General features: G+C 41.4%; 1 protein-coding gene across 6 annotated transcripts in view; it reads left to right on the forward strand.

Moving 5' to 3' along the window:
• dlgap3 (discs, large (Drosophila) homolog-associated protein 3) overlaps window positions 1–22,533 on the forward strand; it is a 690,985-nt gene that overhangs the window by 651,215 nt on the left and 17,237 nt on the right. For all 6 annotated transcript variants that reach the window (XM_048558167.2, XM_048558163.2, XM_048558164.2 and 3 more), the window contains 3 exons: window positions 10,726–11,150; window positions 13,562–13,653; window positions 21,681–21,833. In XM_048558167.2, the coding sequence (XP_048414124.1) occupies window positions 10,726–11,150; window positions 13,562–13,653; window positions 21,681–21,833 (670 nt within the window). The remainder of the gene's footprint in view (window positions 1–10,725; window positions 11,151–13,561; window positions 13,654–21,680; window positions 21,834–22,533) is intronic.

Here is a 22,533-nt window from a genome sequence, read left to right on the forward strand (position 1 = left end):
CTTCAAAGGACAGGACACTGAACCATGTTGTTGATCGAGATAACAAGGTGTAGAGCTGGATGAACACAGCAGACCACACAGCATCTTAGGATCAGGAGGGCTGACGTTTTGGGCCGAGACCCTTCATTCATGTTGTTGTACACCTGGGATCACATGTACCCCAGACGGGGTAAGGATAGCAGATTTCTTTCCCTGAAGGACAGTAGTGGACCAACTGAGTTTTTATGGCCGTGTCTTTCTTTGCTACTGGCTGTTATATTTCCAGATATTTTAAACAGAATTGACATTCTCAGACTGTCATGGTAGAATTTCAATGTTACCACAGACCTTCGGATTACTAACAAAACAGAAATTGCTTGAAAAGCTCAGCATATCTGGCAGCATCATGCGGACAGAAATCAGAATTAATATTTTGGGTCCTGTGACCCTTCCTCAGAATGATGCTGCCAGACCTGCTGAGATTTTCCAGCAATTTCTGTTTTTTTCTCTGATCTCCAGCATCTGCAGTTCTTCTATTTTTGTCTGCTTCCTTTGGATTACTAGCTCAGCAACAGCAAAGTTGTGAGATGGAGGGGATACGGGTTTGGGAGTAATTGCCAATGGTGATTGTGAGAAGGTATCTGCGTAGAAATTACCGCATTGAAATAAGATCTCAGAAGTGTGTGTATGTGCATGTGGGGAGGGGAGTGTGGGTGTGTCTGTGTATGTGGAAGGGAGTGTGTGGGTGCGTGTTTGTGTTTAATGTGCATACACGAGTAAGGCATGTTGTGTTATCACATTTGGAGTGCTGTCCCTTTAAGAGTTCAACATGTAAATGAGCCAAGTATCCAGACTCTGTCACATGACCACAGGCCACATGCTGTCCACTCTGCAGCCCTCAAGGCACAGAGTGGGTTTGGAGATTACACTACCATATGTATTAGTTTAGCAGCAAATAAACCCACAGAGATCTTGAAGTGAAAACAATCCACACACATCAGTTTTGTTGTATTTAGGTGACACAAGAATGTTTTTGCATAGTGTGCAGCTGGGAATTTTTTTTTGTGTTATAAAAGAATTTTTAAAAAAGGACAACGAAGAAACCAACCTTACATTGTGAGGAGAGGCAATGGCCGAGTGGTATTATTGCTGGGTTGGTAATCCAGAGACCCAGATAATGTTCAAATCCAGTCATGGCAAATGGTGGAATTTGAACGGAATAAAATATTTGGAATTGAGAATCTAATGGTGACCGTGAATTGATTATCGGGAAAAACGCATCTGCTTCACTAATGTCCTTTAGGAAGGGAGGCTGCCATCCTTACTTGGTGACCTATATGTGATTCCAGACCCACAGGAAGCGTAGTTGACTCTGAACTGCCCTATGGGCAATTAGGGATGGGTAATAAATGCTGCCTAGCCAGCAATGCTCTCATTCCATTAATGAATAATACAAAAGTTTAAAGATCCAGGTGAGCCACAACAAACAAAATGTAGCAGCAATCCGGAAGTACCCACAGCGCAGAACACAGGAGAAAATAAGATTTCTTCACAAACTATGTTTATTGCTGAGTTGGCCAGGTTTGTGTGGGAAACTGTAAAGGCCCTTTCAGTTTTGAACAGCCTTCTGGGTCAGCTCTATACTGTACAAAATGAAAACATGCCAATATTAAAATAAAAGAAAAGGGGATTTCCTCAGGTTAACTTGGCCCTGGTTAAGCAAGTTGTGGAAATACACAGAGCAGCTACTAATGAGAGTCAGTATTTCAGATTTACGGACCAGAAAGGTTCTGCAAAGATATGCAAGCCTTGGCAGATCAGCTGCATGTACGAGGAAACTTTAGAAGATTTTGCAGTGAATTGATGACATACGGTCAAAAGCCAAAGAAGTCACTAACTCAATTTGTCAGTAGATGCCGTAAAAGGCCAACAAGTGTGTGCAAAACTGTCAGAGCGGATAATGGAATTGATGCTTGTTTTAACACCTGTCAAAATATTCAAAAAGACTTCTTGACAGGATAAAAAGAAAGGCCACAGAATTGGTTCAGTGCCATCAGTTGGCAGAAAATGTGAAGCCAGTATAAGAGGATAAAAATACCTGCAGTAAATAGCATTGGCACTGTACCCAGGACACACAAAACAAGTAAACTGTGCTGCAAGTGAAATCTATAACTTGGACCACAGAAATGTCCTGCAATCGATGATCTGTGCAAGACATGTGGTACAATAGCACACTGGGCCCATCTGTGCCAGAAATCTGACTGCAAAGATGCAGTGGCTCTAACAGGATATAGCCAAACACACGATAGGGGCCGCAAGGAACACAGAGATATGCATACATGTGAGCTGGCACTTGAAATTCACAACAAGACAGTCCCAAAAAGAGACCCAGAGTGGGACAACATCTGTGCAGAGGATGAACAGGCAATCAAAAGCTTTTGCCATAATCAGCCTCCTTTGTCCAAAGAGAACTATCAAACATATTCAAAGCCAAGATTAGCCAGGAAGCTGGTACAAAACATTGTAGGGGTCCAAGTTTGGAAGGACAGGTACCTGGAAAATTGGAACTCAGTGATTCAACTGGAGTTTTAAAATTAATTACATACAATGGATCACCATCGTCATGGTGCACTAACAATACATTACAGTTATGGCAATTCAGCATGGAAAACACCAATACTTGACATGGCACTCACAACAACCCTGGCAGTTGCAGAACTACCAGTGAGTACACATCTCCCCATTGTGACTGCTTATGAGATCAAGAAGGTACCCATGGCAGCAGAAGAATCCAAAAATTGCAATCAGTGTGTTGAATCTGTCCCGGGTTCACAACAATTGTACAAGGGACAAGGTAAATTTTAAGACAGTGCCATACTGTACCACATGCAATTCTATCAAACAACCCTTCCAAAAAATTGCAGCATCTATATACAAGAAAAATTTAAACGTGAGCTGGATGGCATGGAATACAAAGGCATTACTGCCATGTGGATGACCTCACAGACTTGTGTAGTTCAATTACATACATGCTAAAGACTGACGATGCGATCAGGATATGCACAGACCTGAGATGACTAAACCTCTTCCTAAAGAGATGCCCACATTTGATTCCAAAATGAGAGGAGTTGAATCCCAAATTCACAGGAGCCAATTCATCTTCAAACATGAAATAGGGGAAAGAGAAGGCCATTTGGCCCTTTGAGCCTACTCCCCCATTCAAGATGATCATGGCAGATCCTGTATCTCAATGACATTCTCCCATACTCTCTCCATATCCCACGATACTGCTAGTGATTAGAAATATATTTATTTATTTCTTACATATGTTCACTTACTTAACCTTCACAACCTATTGTGGTAAAGAATTGTACAGGTTCACCATACTCGAAGTGGAGAAATTTCTCCTCATCTCAGTCTTAAATTGTCTACTCCATATCCATACCATTTTCCATTCTGTACCTGAATGCTTACTTTCAGTGATTGGTCTACAAGGACAATGTACCATATGCCAACACTTCTCAATCCATCACCATTTAACTCGTACTCTACCAATCTGTTATTCCTACCCAATTGGTAACTTCACATTTACTCATGTTTGACTACACTTTCCATATATTTGCTCACACATATAACTTGGTTAAATTGCTTTGATGCCTCATAACATTGACCTCACAACTAACATTCCCACCTAGTTTTGAGTCGTCATAAGCTTGGAAATCTTACGTTTAATTCCTTCATTCAAATTGATGATATATGGATGTGAGTTTGCTCGCTGAGCTGGAAGGTTAATTTTCAGACGTTTCGTCACCGTTCTAGGTAACATCATCAGTGAGCCTCCGACGAAGCGCTGGTGTTATGTCCCGCTTTCTATTTATCTGGTTAGGTTTCCTTGGGTTGGTGATGTCATTTCCCGTTCTTTTTCTCAGGGGATGGTAGATTGGCTCCAAATCAATGTGTTTGTTGATGGAGTTCCGGTTGGAATGCCATGCTTCTAGGAATTCTCGTGCATGTCTCTGCTTGGCTTGTCCTAGGATGGATGTGTTGTCCCAATCAAAGTGGTGTCCTTCCTTATCTGTATGTAAGGATATGAGTGATAGTGGGTCATGTCGTTTTGTGGCTAGTTGATGTTCATGTATCCTGGTGGCTAGCTTCCTGCCAGTTTGTCCAATATGATGATATATGTTAAGAATGACTTGTGCACACATACTGATCCCCACTAGTACTGCTTTCCACTCCAAAATGGCCCGTCTATTCCTACTCTCTGTTTCCTCTCTGCCAGCCAAGTCACACTCTCTGCCACTGTGATTCCCCCGATTCACATGGTTAAAATCTGCACATTCATCTCAAACTTTATGGAAGTTTCTATAGTCCACTTTGCAAGTTTACTCTCATAGTCCATTTTGCCCGCTTAGTCAATCCCTTGGTTCTACCCCAGCGTCTTGCTCTTCAATCAGTCTCATGGCCCAGCATGGATGTTAATCATGTCACTTATCGGGGAATCTCAGGGAATGATTTTTGGTGGATTACTTGCAGACATTTTAGTTTGTCTGTGAGTCAAGATCTATTCCGGCAGCTTTCCAACCCAAGAAAAGTCAAAGTTGTGAGAAACCCATCAGACAAAGAGTGCCTTGGATCCTTTGACTTCTTGACACCAGACATTCTGAACCTATAATAAACATCATTGAGAACATTCTGAAAGAAACATGTATCTTATGTATGGCAGAAGGGCCATCAACATAATGTTCGGGATTCTCAAATGAGTATTGTCAGCAGATGACTGCAGTCTCAGTGCTACAACCCAAGGAAGAAGACAATATTGGAAGTCAATGCTTTGCATAAAGAGCGAGGAGCGTGCATCATGCAAGATGGTAAACCAATTACATTTAGATCCACGAGCCTATCATAACAACAATCCAATTAATCCAACAAAGACCGTGAAACATTTGCTCTGGTATTTGGTAACCCAAGATTCCACGTGTACCTGTTTGTAAGTGATTCACTGTGGAAACATTTAGTAAGCTTTGCACGATCATGTGGGAGAGATCACATCCAAAGTGAGGCCTAGCTCACATGAGATTAAACATAAAAAGGAGAAATATTTTACAGATTAAGCACTAAAATATTTGAACACTGCAACACATAAGGGAGATGCAGAGTTACCTGGATGCTGTGTTTCAGGAGGCAGTCATACTGTTGAGATTAACAATCTCACATTTAGTCAGTGGTCAGGGACAGGAGGGTATGACTACCAGCGAGGCAGGTAGAGGGATGCAGGAAGTACTGCTGAAGGAGCCTCAGTCCTCGAGCTTGCCTCACAGGTTTGAGATTATTGCTCCCTGTATGGATGGAAGTGTGGGCTGTAGGGAGGATGAGCAAACTGACCAGAACACCAGGGTGCAGGGAGCCATTCAAGAGGTGGGAGGAAAGAGAAATGTAATTGTAATCAGGGGTAGTATAATCAGGAGAATAATCGCTGCTTTCTGCGGCCAGAATCAAGAGTCCTAAAAGCTGTGTTGCCTGTTGGGTGCCCAGGTTCAGGATATCTCATCTGGGCTAAAGAAGAACTTGCGAGTGGGAGGGGAAAGATCCAGTTGTTGTTGTCCACATAGGTCCCAACAATACAAGGTAGAAAGTGGAAAGAGCTTCTGCTGAGGGAATATGATTGTTAAAATAAAAACCAACACCAAAAAGATACGAATCTCCAGATTACTACCTGAGCCACAAGCAAAATGGCATAGGGTGAAAGATGGGTATCAGAGAAATGGGTTCAAATTCATGCGACATTGGCAACAGAACTGAGGCAATATGGATCTGTTCTGATGGGACAGGCTCCACCTGAATTATGCTGGGACTAGAGTCCTCAAGAATTGCATTTTTAATCTGTAGATGGCAGTGGGCTTCAGTTACAAAGAAAATTAGCAAATCAAAGGTAGGAGAGAAGGTAGGATTGAAGGTTATCTGGACAAGTACATGGATGGGCAGGGAGCAGAGGGATACGGATCCTTGGAAAATAGGCGACTGGCTTAGTTCAAGGATCTGGATTGGCACAGGCTTGGAGGGCCAAAGGGTCTGTTCCTGTGTTGTAATTTTCTTTGTTCTTTGTTCTGTGTTAGTGATGGAGCTGATTGTTACCAGAAAATAAAAGGAAGGGACAGAATATACGTATGAATGTCATATTGTATGAAGGAGCCTTAAAAGTGTCGCAAGATTTGATCATAGAAGAAATTTAAAAGCTTTGTATCTTAATGGAAGAAGCATTCATAACAAGGTAGATGAATTGACGATACAATTGGAGGAAAATGAATATGACCTCATAGCCATGATGAAACATGGTTACAAGGAGATCAAAACTGGGAACTTAACATTCAGGAATATTTCACTATTTGGAGAGATGGGAGGGATGGAAAAGGTGGTGGGGTAGCACTATTAATACAAGGTGAAACGATGACAGTTGTAAAGTCCATTTGACCAGAGGTGAAAAATAGCAAGGAAAAGAAAACATTGATAGGAGATAAGGTGTACAGACTCTAACCAGCCGCCACTGTGTAGGAAAAATAAGGAGCATGTAAAAATCATAAAGCAATAATTGTAGGTGACTCCTAGCCCCAGCCCTTATGGCTTGCATCCTAGGATCGTAAAAGAGGTAGTGAGAAATAATAATGCATTACCATTAATCTTCCAAAAATCCTTCGATTCTGGAGAAATACCAGAGGATTGGAAGACTGCCAATTTGACACCCTATTCAAAAAGAGAGGGAGGAAAAACCCAGATAACTACAGGCCAATTAGCCTTACATCTGTTGTTGGAAAAGTACTGGAATTAATTATTAAGGAAATAATAGCAGACATTTTGAAAGTCATAATCTAATGGAGCAGAGTCAGCAAATATTCATGAAAGGGAAATCATGTCTGACTAATTGAATAGATTTTTTTGATGACGTCTCAACTGGAACAGATTGAGGGGAACCAGTAGATGTGTTATATTGGTGTTCCAGAAGATGTTTGACAATGTACCTCACAAAAAGTTGTCATCAGATAAAAGTCCATGGTATTAGTAGTAATATATTGGCATGGAAAGAAAATTGGCTAATGGATAGGAAATAGCGAGCATAGATAGTGGACTCTTTATCAGGTTGGTAACCCATGACCAATAGAGTTCCACAGGCATCAGTGTTGGGACTGCAGCTGTCCCAATATATATTATACTCTTGGAGGAAGGAAGTGAAAGTGCTGTGGCCACATTTGCAGACAACATAAAAATAAGTAGAAAGGCAGGTTGCAAGAGGGACACAGTCTACAGAGAGAGTTAAAATAAATGGGCAAAAAGTTGTCAAATGTAGTATGATGTGGGAAAAAATGAAGCTGTTCATTTTGGAAGGATGAACTAAAGAATATTATTTAAATTAAATCTGTAGAAACTGTAACACAAAGGGAATTGAAAATACTTGCAAATGAAACACGAAAGGCTAGCACACAGGCGCAGCAGGTCATCAGGAAGACCAATCGAATGTTGGGTCTTTATTTCAAGGGGGTTGGAGTGTAAAGGTAGTGAAGTCTTACTGCAACTGTCAAAGGTGCAGGTGAGACCACATATGGAATATTGTGAACAGTTTTGGTCCTCTTATTTAAGGAAAGATATCATTTCATCAGAAGCAATTCAGAGAAGGTTCGCTCGGATAACCCCTGATACGGAGGGATTGTCTTGTGAGCAAAGGCTAAACAGATTGGGATTCTGCACAGTGGAGTTTAGAAGAATGAGAGGCGATCTCATTGAAACATGTAGTATTTTTATTGGGCTTAACAGTGTATTACTGAGAGGATGTTTTTCCCCATGGGAGAATCTTGGACGAGGGAGCATAGTCCAAGAATAAAGGGATTGTTGGAGATACAAGGCCTTAAGCATGTATTGGAAGCAAAATTCTAGTAGATTTTAATAATGAGCCTACAAATATTGAAAGAGAAGACTAAAAACTTATGAGGAAATAGCAGGGAATTTGAACAAATGGAATGTTGTTTCAAATTGACAACACAGGCACAAATGACCTTCCCTGTAAAGCAATGTCTTGTCATTTTATTTTGCACTTTTTCTGATACCTTCCTGTTTCTTAGTTCAGTGTTAGGTTACACTGTCTGACTGTGATATTAGGGGGTGGGACAGTGACTCAGTGGTTAGCACTGCTGCCTCACAGCGCCAGGGACCTGGGTTCAATTTTACCCTCGGGGGACTGTCTGTGTGGAGTTTGCACATACTTCCCATGTCTGCATGGGTTTCCTTTGGGTGCTCTGGTTTCCTCCCACAGTCCAAAAATGTGTAGGGTAGGTGTATTGATCATGTTAAATTGCCCATAGTGTCCAAGGATGTTTAGGTCAAGTGAGCGAGACATGGGAAATGCAGGGGTAGGGGCAGGGGAATGGGTCTGGCTGGGATGCTGTTTGGAGGGGCTGTGTGGATTTGTTGGGCTGAATGGCCTGTTTCCACACTGTAGGGATTCTATTCTACAATCATGGAATGTGAATTGAGGTCTTTGTGACAGATTGAGAGTTTGAGCTCGTTTTGCATGAAATTAGGGAATATAATGGTTGATAACAGTCAAGTGAACAAAAGCGTATTGCATTGTTGTAAGCATTTGGTTGATTAATGACTGTAGGGAGGTAAGAAAAACTGATCTGGCCAGTATATGAATTTCCAGCCCCACAATAATGTTATTGACATTCACCTGCTCTGTGAAGTGGCCTGGTGAGCTAGACAGTTCTACAGAGCCGTTATACAGAGCAACAATTTTGGTAACATTTCAAGGTAACTAACCATCACAAACTCAATAAAGGAATTGAAACTACGAGCTAATTTCATCAACAATTCCCATATGTCATCAATATGTTTTAAAAGATCTGTTCCTTTAGCTACCAGTGACGAAATTCCAGTCTGATGAATTGTCTTCTGCTGCACAACTGTCTTGATATTTTGATCTTTATCATCACATTTGTTTGTGTGCTTTCTTTTTGACTATTCTTTAATTCCCTCCACTTATTCTTTTGAGCATCCTCCCCTCTGCACCAACATCATTTGATTTATATGGGGAGAATGCAATGGAAATGAAAGTAAAAGCTGCTTTCTTTGTAACTGAATGGCCCAGATTTTTGAGTGGGCTTTGGAAAACATGACCCGCGTACTGTTGCACCTTCTGAAATGTACACTGACCTCCGGGTGTCTTTTCCCGGGATTTGTGTCTTTTTACACTGAGTTGTGATCCCAGTGCATTTTGCAAGCTACACCTGTCTGTGGAATTGGAGTGCAGAGCCCAGCTGGTTAGAATGGTCAACTTCCTACTCCAACATAACATGTCAGCTCCCAGCAAGAGAACCTGAATGGTCTCAGTGAATACATTAGAACATGGCAGTTAGAATTTATTGTGAATAAGTGTGAAGTTATTTATTTTGGTAAACTAAATGGAGGGGTAGAGTATTTCTTAAATGATAGGAAGTTGAAGTTTGCTGCTGTTCAAAGGAACACAGGCATCCTTGTTTATCCATCACGAGGTGACAGTGCAAATGCAACAAGCAAATAGGAAGGCAACTGGCATATTAGCCTTCATCACAAAAAGATTTGAGTGCAGGAGTGAGGATGCTTTGGTGCAATTATATAAAACATGGGTGACATCTGACCCAATGCATTCTGTACGGTTTTGGTCTCCTTATCTAATGAGGGATATATGTGTTTTAGAGGGAGTCTGACAGAGGTTCACCAGATTAATCTATAACGTTTCATAGAATGAGAGGCAATGTCATTGAAAATACAGAATTGCTACAGGACAGGGCAGAGTGGTTTTAGGTAAGAGTCTGGTAAATCTAGAACTTCAGAGAATAGTTCCAAGATAAGGTTTGGCCATTTAAGGCTCAAGTGAGGAAGAATTTCTTCTTTCAGGGACTGGTGAATCTTTAAAAATTTCTACTGCAAGGGCAGCGAAAGCTTATTCATTGAGCAGGTTCAAGTCAGAAATGAAAAGAATTGTGATATCACTGGATGTGGAGATAATGTGGGAAAGTGCCATTAAGGTAGATGATCAGCCATAATATAGAATGGTGGACCAGACTCTATGGGCTGTGGATGTGCATGGCCTATTCCAGTTTCAATGTTTCTAGGCCCCCTAAATCTCATTCCCTTTTTGAAATGTATTTTGCTTCTACAGGCCATTGGAATTGTACTGAAATGCTTGACAAATTGAAACCCCATATGTTTCTTTTTATTGTGATTATTTCCTTAATTACTAGCAAATCAAAATGGCTTGGTCCCAAAAACCACTACCTGGCATAGTACTATACTGATGAAGGTCTTAGCTGACGTTTGTCTGTGCTGAATTAACGGATCAACACACTGTGCAGTATGGATTTTTCTTAGCTCCTCTAGACTAAATAAGTAGATAAGGCAATATATGGATTCCATTCCTTATCTACCTGGCATAAAGTGTACATGTGAGAAGATGATCAGGCTTGACAATCCTACTTTCCATAGTCCAGACTTGTACATGAAGTTATCATTTGACCTCAGGCAGGCAAGGTGGTAGTGTTGTTGTGGAAATGGGATTGTGGGTGGGGGAGTGTGGTTGGAGAGAGGGCTTCAGCATTCAAACCTATGCTGTTGTTTCAAGCATCACTTTCAGGAGAGGAGGGTGGAAAATAGGAGTGGGCAAAATACCAAGCGGGTCTTGTGTTTTGCATATTAATTATTTATATTTTGTTCCCTTAGGCATGCCAGGTTTAAGCGTTCAAACAGTGTGACAACAAGTGTTCAGGCGGACCTTGAATTGGAGGGCATTCCTGGTCTGTGTGTGAACACAGAGGACAAGGGCTTTCAGTTTGGCCAGTCATTTGAGCGGCATTCCTCAGAGCCGGAACAATCCAATGAGTACACTTCATTCAGAACTGTTCACACACAAGGACAATGGGCGTACAAGGAGGATTACCGAATGCGCTATGATAGTGCAGATGCCCAGCGCCAGGACCACTGGGGAGAGGCCAGTGTTCACAGCCTCCCGGATCCTGGCAGAATGTCTCCATGCCACAGAGATGGTGACTGGTTTATCAAGTTACTGCAGGCAGAAGTGGAACGATTAGAAGGATGGTGTCAGCAGATGGAGAGAGAAGCTGAGGAGAATGACCTACCTGAAGAGGGTAAGCTGGTTCGTCAATCCATTCCATGGAAAGATGCTGTGCCCAAAGGCACATCCTAGGCTCATTGTCTCCAAATGCTTCATATTGAGCTGCTTTCTTAGCACTTTATATCATTGACTTCCACAAAGAGGAGGAAGACAAGGAAATCTTCCTCAGATAGAGTGACAGTCAAAATGTTGCCATTAGCATTTTCTAGCCATCTGACAACTGAGCTAATCAAGTCTTTTATTGGGAAACGACAACTTATTTTTCCTTGCTATAATTGTCACTCACTTTCATGTATTTCTCTTTACTTACTTTCTCAACTTCCAATGTTTTGAATTCACTGTAAACTTGCCCCAAGCTCCTGGCCAGAGTCCCATATCACTGTAATTTCATGTTTGGAAACTATATCATCCTTGAATTTTGTCTCCCCATTGCCCCACTTACAACATTACCAAAGCTGGAAACACAAGACCTGAAGTAACATTTATCAGACTTGCAAAGGAATTGCACCAAAATCCCATGCATATATGAATATGCACTGCAAATAAGGAACAGGGGTAGGCTGCTCAGCCCATTGAACTTGCTCTGCCATTCAAGTAGATCATGGCTGACCTTCCCTTATCCTCAACTGTCAATTCCTGCATATCCCCAATAATCTTTCATTATCAGTCTGTCTTCCTCAGAATATTTTATAATTTTTCCATGAATGTGTTTGATCAGAGCCAAACTTTGGGAGGCGATGGCACAATGGTACTATTGCTAGACTATTAATCCAGAGACACGGATAATGTTCTGGGGACCAGGATTCGAATAGTACCACGGCAGATGGTGAAATGTGAATTCAATAAAACTCTGGAATTGAGAATCTAATGATGAAGATGAAACAATTGCTGATTGTGAGGAAAGAAAGCACCCATCTCATTTACAAATGCCCTTGAAGAAAGACAGCTGCTGTCCTTCCCTGGTCTGGCTGACACATGATTTCAGACTCACGACAATGTGGATAACTCTTAGCCACCCATGGAGCTTTTAGGGATGAAAAATAAACGTTGACCCCGCCAGTGAAGCCCCCATTCTGTGAATGAATAATATTAAACTGAAGCAAGGTTACTAAGGAAATATGAATCAGCTAGAAAGTCTCCCACGCCATTTTCTCCTCTCCCTTTTCTGAAGTTGCACATTGCTATAACCTTACCCAGTGGTTACTGCTCATGTGTTAGATTTTACACCAGACGTTGATAGGCAGTTTGGCTGTGTGTGCCCAGCCTCTGCCCAGAGTCCCCTATCACTGTAATTTCATGTTTGGAAACTATATCACCCTTGAATTTTGCCTCCCCATTGCCCCACTTACAACATTACCAAAGCTGGAAATGCGAGACCTGAAGTAACATTTATCAGACTTGCAAAGGAATTGCACCAAAATCCCATGCATATATGAATATGCATTACAAATAAGGAACAGGGGTTTACTTCTGTTTACAGTCAAAGACAATGATTTTTGACTCTCCGGAGAGTGAGAAGTAAGCCCAGCTGTAACCCTGCATGACACCTGCTAACTCTGCTCAGCTTGAAGATCCAAACTAGGACCTTACTTAGTGTGTAGGTAGTTGAACTTGCTGAGGTAACAGGGAATTTCCACAGTTTCATTTTCCATTCTGGTGACTGTACAGTAAAATAGTGTAAGTTTGTGCAACTGTAGAAAAAATCATTAATCAAGTATTTTTTTAAAGAATGATCCAAAAATGTAAATGAATGTGGTCAGCCTAACACTCTGATTCAGTCCACATCCTCATTATAAAACACAGAAGGTGGGCATTCAGCATCCGACACCAAAGCTGGCTCTCTGCAAGATATATCCAATTAGTTCTTCTTTTCCACTCTTGCCCTGTAATCTTTTCCTTTGCAAGCTAAGAAATTATTTCCTGATGAAAATTACTTTTTGAACTGCTTCCACAACCCTTTCAAAACATGCCGTCCACACTGCAACAAGACATTGCATAAAAGAAATTGAATGGGCACTGTTAATGTCTCATGAAAAAGAAATGTTTATCTTTCAAATCACAGATTTGATTATTGTGCTCAAATACTGACGCACTTTGCCCCCTTAAGTCTTTTTGTCTTTCGACTTAATTTTGCTCCCTCTTTCAATTTCCTGGCATTTTGTAGGGCTCGTCAGCTGGCAGAGTGTGCATATGACTCAATGCCCTTCTGTTTATATCTCTGAAACTAGGCAATTTGCCTTTGAGAGCAGCTTAAGAGTGGCATTGGCAGAGTCCTGGGAACAGATTGGTTTGACTCCCTTCATGAGGAAATTTATACCTGCTCAGGAAGTGATCTGAATATCACTGTTTATTTATAATAAACAACTCTGTGCCTTGGTGCAATGATTGTATTCAAAATTTAATGCACTCTGTCTTGTGTTTCAGTACTTGAGAAGATTCGCAGCGCAGTAGGCAGTGCCCAGCTCCTCATGTCACAGAAGTTCCAACAGTTTTACCGGCTATGCCAGCAGAATATGGTAAATCACAATGGGCATGCATGCTCATTTAGAGCAGCAAGGGGAATTATATCTCCCAGGGTTTTGCTGCATTGGCTTTTCACATATCTCACACCTTTTCCTGCTGCCCTAAAGAGTGAGTCTGGATGTGAGTTTGCTCGCTGAGCTGGAAGGTTAGTTTTCAGACGTTTCGTCACCATTCTAGGTAACATCATCAGTGAGCCTCCGACGAAGCGCTGGTGTTATGTCCCGCTTTCTATTTATCTGGTTAGGTTTCCTTGGGTTGGTGATGTCATCTCCTGTTCTTTTTCTCAGGGGATGGTAGATTGGCTCCAAGTCAATGTGTTTGTTGATGGAGTTCCGGTTGGAATGCCGTGCTTCTAGGAATTCTCGTGCATGTCTCTGCTTGGCTTGTCCTAGGATGGATGTGTTGTCCCAATCAAAGTGGTGTCCTTCCTTATCTGTATGTAAGGATACGAGTGATAGTGGGTCATGTCGTTTTGTGGCTAGTTGATGTTCATGTATCCTGGTGGCCAGCTTTCTGCCAGTTTGTCCAATGTAGTGTTTGTCACAGTTCTTGCAAGGTATTTTGTAGATGACGTTCGTTTTATTTGTTGTCTGTATAGGGTCTTTTAAGTTCATTAGCTGCTGTTTTAGTGTGTTGGTGGGTTTGTGGGCTACCCTGATGCCAAGGGGTCCGAGTAGTCTGGCAGTCACTTCGGAAATGTGAGTCTCTCCAACACTAACCTTATTAAAACTCAGTTCCAAGAATGATGAATCAAAGCATGTTCTTCTCCTTATGTTTTAAAAAGGCAGACTCCAATTTTCAGTGTTTTCTGAAAGTTCTGCCTCAGGCGATGATTAACGATCAAATGGTGGAAAGAGTTTCAGATGCTAAGTGGTTCAACATGGATAATTTTCCTTCAAGGAGTTACTGAGTTCAACAGGATGAGGGTACCTTTATATTTGAAGAATAATTTATTGAGGCTATGCAAGATTCAAGTACGCATTTGTATTTGAATGCCCATGCATGATGTAAATTACCTCACACATGTAACGACTGGAAAACTCTTCAATGTCCAATTGCCAAATAAAAGTATCAGCATTCCTCATTTGACAAAATATCCCACACAAAGAAATATAGGATTCTAAAATTAAATAATAATTCTTTTCCAAATTTTTTTGAATTAAACTAATGAGACTCCTTCTTTAACCTTCTGCGTTTGCTGCTTAATCGTGACAAACGTGGCACTTTTTTGCTTCTTCTCGCATAGGCATCACAATTATCGAAAGTACTGAATGCACCCAAGGATAAACTTAAGTGTCTGCCTTCTGGAGAGACCACTGTCTCCGTGACTCCCTTGTCTGCTCCACACTGCCCTCCAACCCCACCACACCCGGCACCTTCCCCTGCAACCGCAGGAAGTGCTACACTTGCCCCCACACCTCCTCCCTCACCCCCATCCCAGGCCCCAAGATGACCTTCCATATGAAGCAGATGTTCACCTGCACATCTGCCAATGTGGTATATTGTATCCACTGTACCTGGTGTGGATTCCTCTCCATTGGGGAAATCAAGCGGAGGCTTGGGGACTGCTTTTCAGAACACTGCAACAAACAACTGAGCCTCCCAGTCGCGAACCATTTTAACTCCCTCCTCCCATTCTTTAGACAACATGTCCATCATGGGCCTCCTGCAGTGCCACAATAATGCCACCCGAAGGTTGCAGGAAGAGCAACTCATATTCCGCTTGGGAACCCTGCAGTTCAATGGTATCAATGTGGACTTCACAAGCTTCAAAATCTCCCCCTCCCCCACCGCATCCCAAAACCAGCCCAGTTCGTCCCCTGCTCCGCTGCATCACACAACCAGCCCAGCTCGTCCCCTCCCCCCACTGCATCATTCAACCAGCCCAGCTCGTCCCCTCCCCCCACTGCATCCCAAAACCAGCCCAGCCTGTCTCTTCCTCCCTAACCTATTCTTCCTCTCACCCCAAGCCACACCTCCATCTCCTACCTACTAACCTCATCCCACCTCCTTGACCTGTCCTTCTTCCCTGGACTGACCTATCCCCTCCCTACCTCCCCACCTATACTCTCCTCTCCACCTATCTTCTTTTCTCTCCATCTTCGGTCCACCTCCCCCTCTCTCCCTATTTATTCCAGAACCCTCACCCCATCCCCCTCTCTGATGAAGGGTCTAGGCCCAAAACGTCAGCTTTTGTGTTCCTGAGATGCTGCTTGGCCTGCTGTGTTCATCCAGCTCCACACAGTGTTATCTTGGATAAACTTAAGTGTATCTGGTTTCTTCCAGTACACGTCAATGTGGTCAATAATAAGGAAAGCTGGACTAGCTCACCATTCTATTAGTTAAATGTGTGAAGCGATAACAGGAAAAGAGGATAACTGTATAGTGCAAGGGGTAACTAATTTACTGATGATATGGGAGAAAGCATTGTACAAATTTACAAAGATTCTTGTCAGTCTTCATCTGAAAGAGAAAGATATTTCTCTGTGCATCAGGTACCGCAATCTCGACCCACCGTCCTGTAATATTAGCCGAAATTATTTTCTCAGATGTTGACAGAACTGTTCTGAATTTTCACCATTTTCTGTTTTTATGTCAGGTCCACTGTCCTTAATCTGTAAATTTTGATGTCTGTTTATGCTCTTGACACAATGAAGTTTACTGCTTGCAGCATGATTTCTATTTGACTGCTTTAATACATCCTCAATGCATTCCTTTCTGGCAATATACAGACTCAATTTGAACCCAAGTCTCACTGAGACATCTTCTCAAGTGCATACACTATGTAGCTGCCATCTTTCCCCAGTTCTGCTTTCCCTTCAAACGCCCACCTAATTAATGAGATAGCAAGCTAGTTCATTTTGTGCCAAATGCTCTTTCAGTGCTACTGTCTACCCAGACCCTTCTGAAAATTGACAATGCAACGCCTAAGAAATAGATCACAACAAATAGGAGTAGACTGGACCGCCCATCGAGCCTGCCTCGCAGTTCATCATGAGGGACCTTGGGCTTCAATTGCACAACCCCATTAGCTTCCCATTTCCCTTGATTCCCTGAGGAACCAAAACCTGTCTGACTCCATCTTAAAGATGTTCAACAATCGAGTGTTCACAACCTGTAAAGTAGACAATTCCAAAGATTCACAGCCCTTTGAGTGAAGTATTTTCTTAATATCTCAATCCTATATGATTAACCCCTTATCCTGAACCTCTGCAGGAAAGGTTCTGGCCAGCTATGTGATGAAAATAAATTGGCTCCACCATCACTCTCCATTCTTTTCGGCTATGACATGCATGTAAAAGTGTATGTTGCCACAGCACTCAGACACTTTGGGAAACTGGATTTGTTCAGTTAGCTTAAAAGCCGATGTTGGTTACATTGGTGCAAACAGCATAAGATTTGATCCCTTTTCTTGTTGGTGTGGATTCAGGACATGCCTCTTTGCCATACAGGTGGTGGAGACGATTAGCTTAAACCTGCCTTCAGGTAAAGAGCTCAAGGAGAAGAACAGACTGTAGCAGTTTCCCATAACTGATGACTCCCTGTTCTCTCTGTCCTTCCTTTCTTGAGAAATGGTTTTACATTTGCCAACTTTCAATCTAATGGGATGACTCGCAAATCGAGGCAATCTTGGAAAATCTAGGAAATAAAAAAAAAGTAGAGAAGCGTCACTAATCATATCAACAGAGAAAAAGAATTGGAGAAACTTAAGGGACTGAACTTGGAAAATTCTCTGGACCTGATTACCGACACCTGAGGAGTCTAAAGGAGATAGCTGATAAGATATTGAGTGCAATGACTTTAATTTGCCATATCCAAATTTTCCAAGACTTTGTAGTTTAAACACTGAGTGAATTCTGCTGAGTATCTTGTGATAAGATCAAACTTATCCTCTCAGCCCTGGTCTGTGCTGTTTCGGAATTCTACTTCGATGAAATTTGAATGTCTTCCTCTAGAATTTAATCTTCTTTGAACTGTCATAAACCTGATAAAGACTCATCATAAATTCCAACAATTCTGTCTCTGAATTCTGATTTGAAATCTTTATAGTCATATTTTTCTGTTAATCTTTACACATCATTGATGAAATCATGAGGTAACAAGGTACAGAGCTGGATGAACACAACAGGCCAAGCAGCATCAGAGGAGCAGGAAAGCTGATGTTTCGGGCCTAGACCCTTCTTCAGAAAAACCAGGCCCGAAACGTCAGCTTTCCTGCTCCTCTCATGCTCCTTGGCCTGCTGAGTTCATCCACCTCTACACCTTGTTATCTCAGATTCTCCAGCATCTGCAGTTCATACTATCTCTGAAACGATTGATGAAATTATTTCTGGATTCCCTTGGATGCTGAACTCTTTTTATTGAACCTTGCTTATTGAAATAACTAATTTGTTCTAAAGTTTGAATAATTATCAAAAGCTCTCAGAACTTCTTCAAAATTACCTGTTGCTTCCTTTACACCTTGGTGAGCTGAAATATCAAACTCCTTATTGTACATAGTTGTTCAGTTTCTGATTGCTTCTGCTTTGCAATCTACTTTGCATCTTAAGAACTTCTTTTTCCAAGATGTCCAACTGTTATATTTTGCCCATTCTCTGCAAGTAACTCTTCCTGGCAATATTATTCCAGATGCAATGTCTTCTTAATGTGATTGGAAATAAACAATGTTTTAAAGGATTTTTATTTTGTTGCATAATAATGCCATTGTTATGTACTGACATACTGAAGGCAATTTTTGCATTCCAGCAGTCAAAATGGGGAAATCCAATCTTTCATGAGTAAAATGGAACTTTTATACATTTTTTACAGCCTCTCTAGATAGATCCACTAATCACAGCTTTAAAGATAATTCTGATTTCCTTTATGGTTTTACTAAATGAATCATGCTGCCTGCAGCTTCAGCAGTGATTCCCATTCTCTTAACTGCTTTGCCAAATGAATCCTGTTTCTTTCAGTGTTTTTCCTTGATAATCTAAATAATAATCCCCATTTGCTTAAAACAGGCCTTTTTTTATTAGCTGGATGTGTCCTGCTGTGTGTTTTAAATATACATTTTCTGCCATTAACATGATTTAATTAAGGAATATGCTGCTTTTTCTGTAGCCTCAGAAGTTTTCTTAACTCACTTTTCAGTTGGACTTCGTGTGCTTTGAATTCTAAGTTGCCTCTTTATCGCTTTAATTCTGGCTTTGCAACATTCCTGTGTCTGTGACCTTGTTTTCAGTTGCTTCTGTGACCCTTTATTTCACTTTGTTTAGCTGTGCATGGTGGTGCCCACTCATTGTAGAGTGATACTTAATCTGAGCTGTGTACACTTTGCTTAGATCTCCCAATCTGTAAACTGTGCCATTTATTAACATTTACCCTTGCTGACTTCAACTTTACTCACAGAGCCTGTAACTTCTGCCACTCTCTGACTGAACCTTGACTCTGGACCATTCCTACAGACCATCAGCTGCCAACATAATATCTAACTGCCTTGGAGTGAGTAGTCCTCCTGCTCTATGGAGTCGCTAGCTCACTCTTGGAGCTACAAATCTCTTCCCAGATCTGAAGTGCTTTTTACCATTGGCTGTCAATTTTGCCACGTTGATACTTGCCACAAAGTTATCTTCTTCCTTAAAGCCCTTGAACGTTCAGCTCTTCAAACCACTGAATGCCTGCACAAGCAGCCTCCTTAAAGCTGTGCTGATCTTATGGGAGGCAGCTGAAAGGACCTCACAACTTTGTCATCATAAAGGAAGATAAAACTTCAGCACTACTCAACATGTTACCTGAGCTATCAAGTAGATTTACTACCACATCCTCCTCCCTGGTAGGAAGCTACAGATTCTAGTATAGAGTCATAAGACATACAGCACGGAAATAGACCCTTCAGTCCCACTCATTCATGCCGACCGGACGTCCCAAGTTAATCTAGACCTGTTTGCCCATTTTTTGGCCCAAATCTCTCTAAGCCCTTCCTGTCCATATACCCATCCAGATGCCCTTTAAATGGTGTAATTGTACCAGCCTCCACCACTTCTTCTGGAAGATGGTTCCAAATACACACCACCCTCTGTGTGAAAAGTTTGCCCCTCATGTCCCTTTCATATCTTTCTTCTCTCACTTTAAATCTATACCCTCTAGTTTTGGACTCCCCTACCCTGGGGAAAAGACGTGGCTATTCACCCTATCCATGCCCCTTATTATTTTATAAACCTCTATTAGATCATCCCTCAGCCTCTGACACTCCAGGGAAAACAGTCCCAGCCTAGTCAGCCTCTCCTATAGCTCAAACTCTCTAACCTGTCAACATCTTTGTAAATCTTCTCTGAACCCTTTCAAGTTTCATAACATCTTTCCGATAGCAGGGTGACCAGATTGGAGGAAAATCCATTAGGCAGTCTAATGAGAAGAGGTTCCCATCTTAAACAAGATGTAGTATTTGCTTGATCACAACTAGGTAAAAAATAATACTAATATGTTAGATACTGTTACAAAGACTTTGAGGAAGACTCAGGGAGTAGGATTTGCTCCTTTAAGATCCTGAATTCTTCCCACTAAACCCAAATGCTGTTAGCAAGTAGTTGGTGCTTAAGGCATTCCTCAGCATTAACCCTTTCAGACCCTTACTCCATTACACAACACCCTTTTTGGTAACAGGCCACCCCAACCTTTGGAAAGGTCAGTAATTGAACTGTGAAGGTTGGGAAAGTTGCAGGAATGCAGTGCCATCTGCCTGGTTACTATTTTAGTCTTTCCACAGCACTATTGCCTGCCAAGGTTAAAATCATTGGCTGAAGGATATGCAAGCACCATGCAAGGTGCATTGTGATAGTTTTGAATTTAGAGTTTATTTTCCCATTTACACCGTTTTTTTCAGAATAGGCACATTGCTGTTGAATTTTCCCAGCTTGGAAAATACCCAGGTGGTTGGACTGTTTTCTGCACCACTGCGTCGTATCCAATGGCTTAATTTTTTAAAAATGTTGATAAGCAGATCACCTCTACTTATGCCCAAACCTTTTCAGAATTCACTTGTTCCCCCCTCCCCCACCCCAACCACATCCCCTCCCTAGCAATCACCCTTATTGCCCACCTTCACAAGCCTGAAAATATCATCCCATTCTCTGTACAGACACTTGAATAAAATCTGTTTTTAATTTCATAATTAGAAATAGGAGGGAAATCTGAGTATGAATCGATTACTTTAATCCAGAAACCATTGGGTTCAATCTTATAACCAAATTACCTCAGCAAATCAAGCAGGAGCACTCTTAAGATCAGTTTCAACAGCTTCAGGCAAGGGGAATAAAAAATATATCAAGAGATAATGGCCCCTGTTGTAAAGTACCATAATGTGGATGTTGAGTCGGAACAGTGGGAAGGAATTGTCACTGTCAGCAGGAGAAATGGCAGGCAGTGATCTGGCAAACTTTCTAATGACCTCCCCCACTGATGTAAAAGTTATCCCCATGATGTTCCAAAGAGGCAAAAGTCCTGCTTACATTCATGGCCTTTCCTGAAAGAGGACATGGTGCTTGATGTTTACCCATGCCCCAATTCATGTGTGATTTATTTTTTCAGGACAGGGAGGTGAAAACACAAATTAATAAACTTTTTTTTCCTAAACACCACCACTTGCATATTTCACTTCAGGTCTCACACCCCATCCTGACTTGGAAATATATAACAATTCTTTCAGTATAGCTAGGTCAAAATTTTGGAACTCCATCTCTAACAGCACTGTGAGCCTCCCTACATCACATGGGCTGCAGTGGTTCAAGAGGGCAGCTCACCACTATCTCGTTAAAGGCAATTAGTGATAAGCAATAAATTCTGACTGAGTCAGTGATGCTTACATCTGTTGAATGAATAAATAAAAATTAAAAGCAACTCCATCCCCCCATATGCCCACAAAATAATTGGCAGGGCTTTCAGGATCAGGATTCAACAATTGGACATCTTGCTTCTTTGATGTTCTAATTTATAAGTTGTTATTGTAATTTCTTTCTTGTTGCCTACTTTGTGCTCTCAGGATCCAAATGCGTTTCCTTTGCCTACGTCCCAGGATCTTGCAGGATTCTGGGATCTCTTGCAGCTGTCAGTTGAAGATGTGACTTTGAAGTTTGATGAGCTTTTGCAGATAAAAGCCAATAATTGGAAATTGCTGGAAGCGTCAGACAGAAAGGTAGGCCCGCACATGTCCACCAATATTCACTATTGTACTGTTCTCACTTTTTTGCTTTTGCTACTGAATTTTTAAGTGATCATGAAAGTACTTTTGATGAGAAAATTCTATAACCACATTGTTAACGTTCATCATGAATTTGCTTTTAAATTGAAATCATAGTTGTAAGACAGCTTTTGGTTAAAGCTTGCACCTTGTCATAAAGGAATAACAGGATAATGCTTAGAAAGAAAATGAGATAGGATATATGTGTCTTGTGTCACGTATCTCTGAATGAGTATAATATCTAGCAGTGTGAAGCTACCATAAAGAGCAATATCTCCACTCCGAAAAAATGAGAGGTTTTTTTTTAAAGAGTTAAAAGTAGAAAATACTACAGGCATTAAACAACAATGGTAAATGGTGCTTCTCATGAAGGTCAACAACAATTGTAAAGCTGCTCCATGCAAGGATATATCTCAAAAATACCTTACGTGACGTAACACAAGATAGTTTACAACCCAACAGGATAAAGGAAAATGGAGAGCATGAGCATGAGGGGATCAATGATGCATTTGAAGAGTCGGATTTTGAGGAAGCTTTCAAAAGAGAAGAGGAAAATTTGATTGAATAAGTATTGACCCTCCGGAGAGGGCAAATCTTTAGGTGTTGAATGAGTAGTAGCCATTGGTGCAACAGAGGGAATGAGATACAAAAAGAA

The sequence above is a fragment of the Stegostoma tigrinum genome, chromosome 24 (assembly GCF_030684315.1).
Source record: "Stegostoma tigrinum isolate sSteTig4 chromosome 24, sSteTig4.hap1, whole genome shotgun sequence".
NCBI classification, from domain to species: domain Eukaryota; kingdom Metazoa; phylum Chordata; class Chondrichthyes; order Orectolobiformes; family Stegostomatidae; genus Stegostoma; species Stegostoma tigrinum.